The sequence below is a fragment of the Nestor notabilis genome, unplaced genomic scaffold (assembly GCF_000696875.1).
Source record: "Nestor notabilis isolate BGI_N333 unplaced genomic scaffold, ASM69687v1 scaffold23731, whole genome shotgun sequence".
NCBI classification, from domain to species: Eukaryota; Metazoa; Chordata; class Aves; order Psittaciformes; family Psittacidae; genus Nestor; species Nestor notabilis.
In genome coordinates, this window is record NW_009916363.1 from 8,616 (window position 1) to 10,534 (window position 1,919).

General features: G+C 59.8%; 1 protein-coding gene across 1 annotated transcript in view; it reads right to left on the bottom strand.

The window, feature by feature from the left end:
- The window catches only part of LOC104413535 (unconventional myosin-Ig-like), a 10,445-nt gene that overhangs the window by 7,652 nt on the left and 874 nt on the right, over positions 1-1,919 (bottom strand). Inside the window, 5 exon segments of the mRNA XM_010024549.1 lie at positions 3-128; positions 504-557; positions 658-823; positions 1,581-1,674; positions 1,754-1,919. The exon segment at positions 1,754-1,919 is cut by the window's right edge and continues 55 nt beyond it. Of these exon segments, the coding sequence (XP_010022851.1) occupies positions 3-128; positions 504-557; positions 658-823; positions 1,581-1,674; positions 1,754-1,919 (606 nt within the window).

The following is a 1,919-nucleotide window of genomic DNA, read 5'->3' on the forward strand; positions in this document are numbered from 1 at the left end:
CTCTTGCCACCCCCACCCCCAGCCCCACTCACGTCGCCATGGGTACCCCCCTGGGTGTAGCGGTAGGTGCCAGGGTCCCGGCAGAGGTGCAGCGAGGTCAGGAGTGCTGCTGGGGCGCCCAGCAGCAGCTGTGGGGAAGGAGGGTGTCAGCACCAGTGCCATTTGTGTGTCCCCATCTCACCCATCCCAACCTGTCCCATCCTTCTCATGCCGTCCATCCTTTCCCCATTGCATCCCACAAACCCCATCCACAGATCCCATTCCCACGTTGTCATCCTATCCATCCCACCCACATCCTATAGATCCCAACCATCCCATCTCATAAATCCGATCCATTTCATCCATCCCATGCCAACCTTCTCATCCCATACGTCCTGTCCCCATCCCATAGATCCCATCTCATTCATCCCTTCCCCATCCCATAGATCCCATCCCACAGATCCTATCTGTCCCAAGCCAACCTTCTCATCCCATCCATCCCACCCACCCCATCCCTGTTTCACCTGGTAGAAGGCATGGAAGTTCCTCTCTCCTGGCTGCTGCTGGAGGACTCGGGACTGGAAGAGGGAGCAGGGGGTGGGTGCCATGCTAAGCCTCTGTGGGAGCAGTGTTCCCATGGGAGTACCACCCACCCATTTGTGCCCAGAAGCACCACACCTTCTCCAGGAGGTAGTTGTGGACATGGCCACCAGTGGGGTCACCCTTGAAGTCAAAATTGATGTCCATGTACTTGCCGAAGCGGCTGGAGTTGTCATTGCGGTTGGTCTTGGCGTTGCCAAAGGCCTCCAGGACACAGTTGGACTTGAGCAGCACATTCTTCACCCTCGGTTGGGTAGCACAGCACAGCTGCAGCATCACTGATGGCCCATGGGCCCCACACACCACCCATACGGCCTTGGAGTGCTCCAAGCTCACCACACCACCCCACAGGCATGGGGCATCCCTGGTCCCAACACACCTCCCCTATGGGCATGAGGTACCCCTGGTTCTCCCACACCATCTCCCTGGGCATGGGGCACCCCTAGAGCCCTCCAGAGCCACTCCACATGCACGGGGCACCCCTGGTCACCCCAGCACATCACTAGCTCCATGGAGCACCTCAGTCCCCACACACCATCTCCGTGTGGATGGGGTCGCCCAAGCTCTCCACAGCTTCCCTATGTGTTTGAGCTACCCTCGTTCCTCCTATGTCTATGAACATGGGATGCCTCAGTTGCCTCACAACATCCCTATGGGTATGGGACACCCCAGTTTCTCCCAGAACCATCCTACAGGCATAGGGCACCCCTGGGCCTCCCACACCTTCCCTATGAGCATGGGGCACCCTCATCCCCCTACACCTTCTCTATGGGTAGGCAGCACCCTAGAGCCACCCTATGGGCACAGGACACCCTAATCCCTCCACACCATCCCTATGGGCACCACCACCTGAGAGACATGCGGCACCATGGTTGCCCCACACCATCTCATGGACACAGGGCACCCTGGTCCTCCCCACTCCATGGGCCTCCTCCCAGTCCTGGGCTGGTGGGTCCCAGCACCCACCCCACCTCTCACCAGTGCCATGGGGCTGGACCCACCTCTCCACCTCAGCACGCTGGGTGGGGTTAGTGATGGCGGCTATGTACTGCATGATGTACTTGCTGGCCTCTGTCTTGCCTGCCCCGCTTTCACCTGGCAAGGAGGGAAGGGGCTGGGTGACAGCACCCACTACCCAAGGGTGCCCTCCACCCAAGGGTGCCCCAGTCCCTACCTGAGATGACAATGCAGGTGTCCTTGGCACGGCGCTTCATGGCCTTGTAAGCAGCATCGGCCAGGGCAAAGAGATGGGGTGGGCGCTCGTATTGCTCACGGCCACGGTAGCGCTCCACCATTGGTGGCCCATACAGTGCCAGTGCCTGGTATGGGTTCACTGCCAC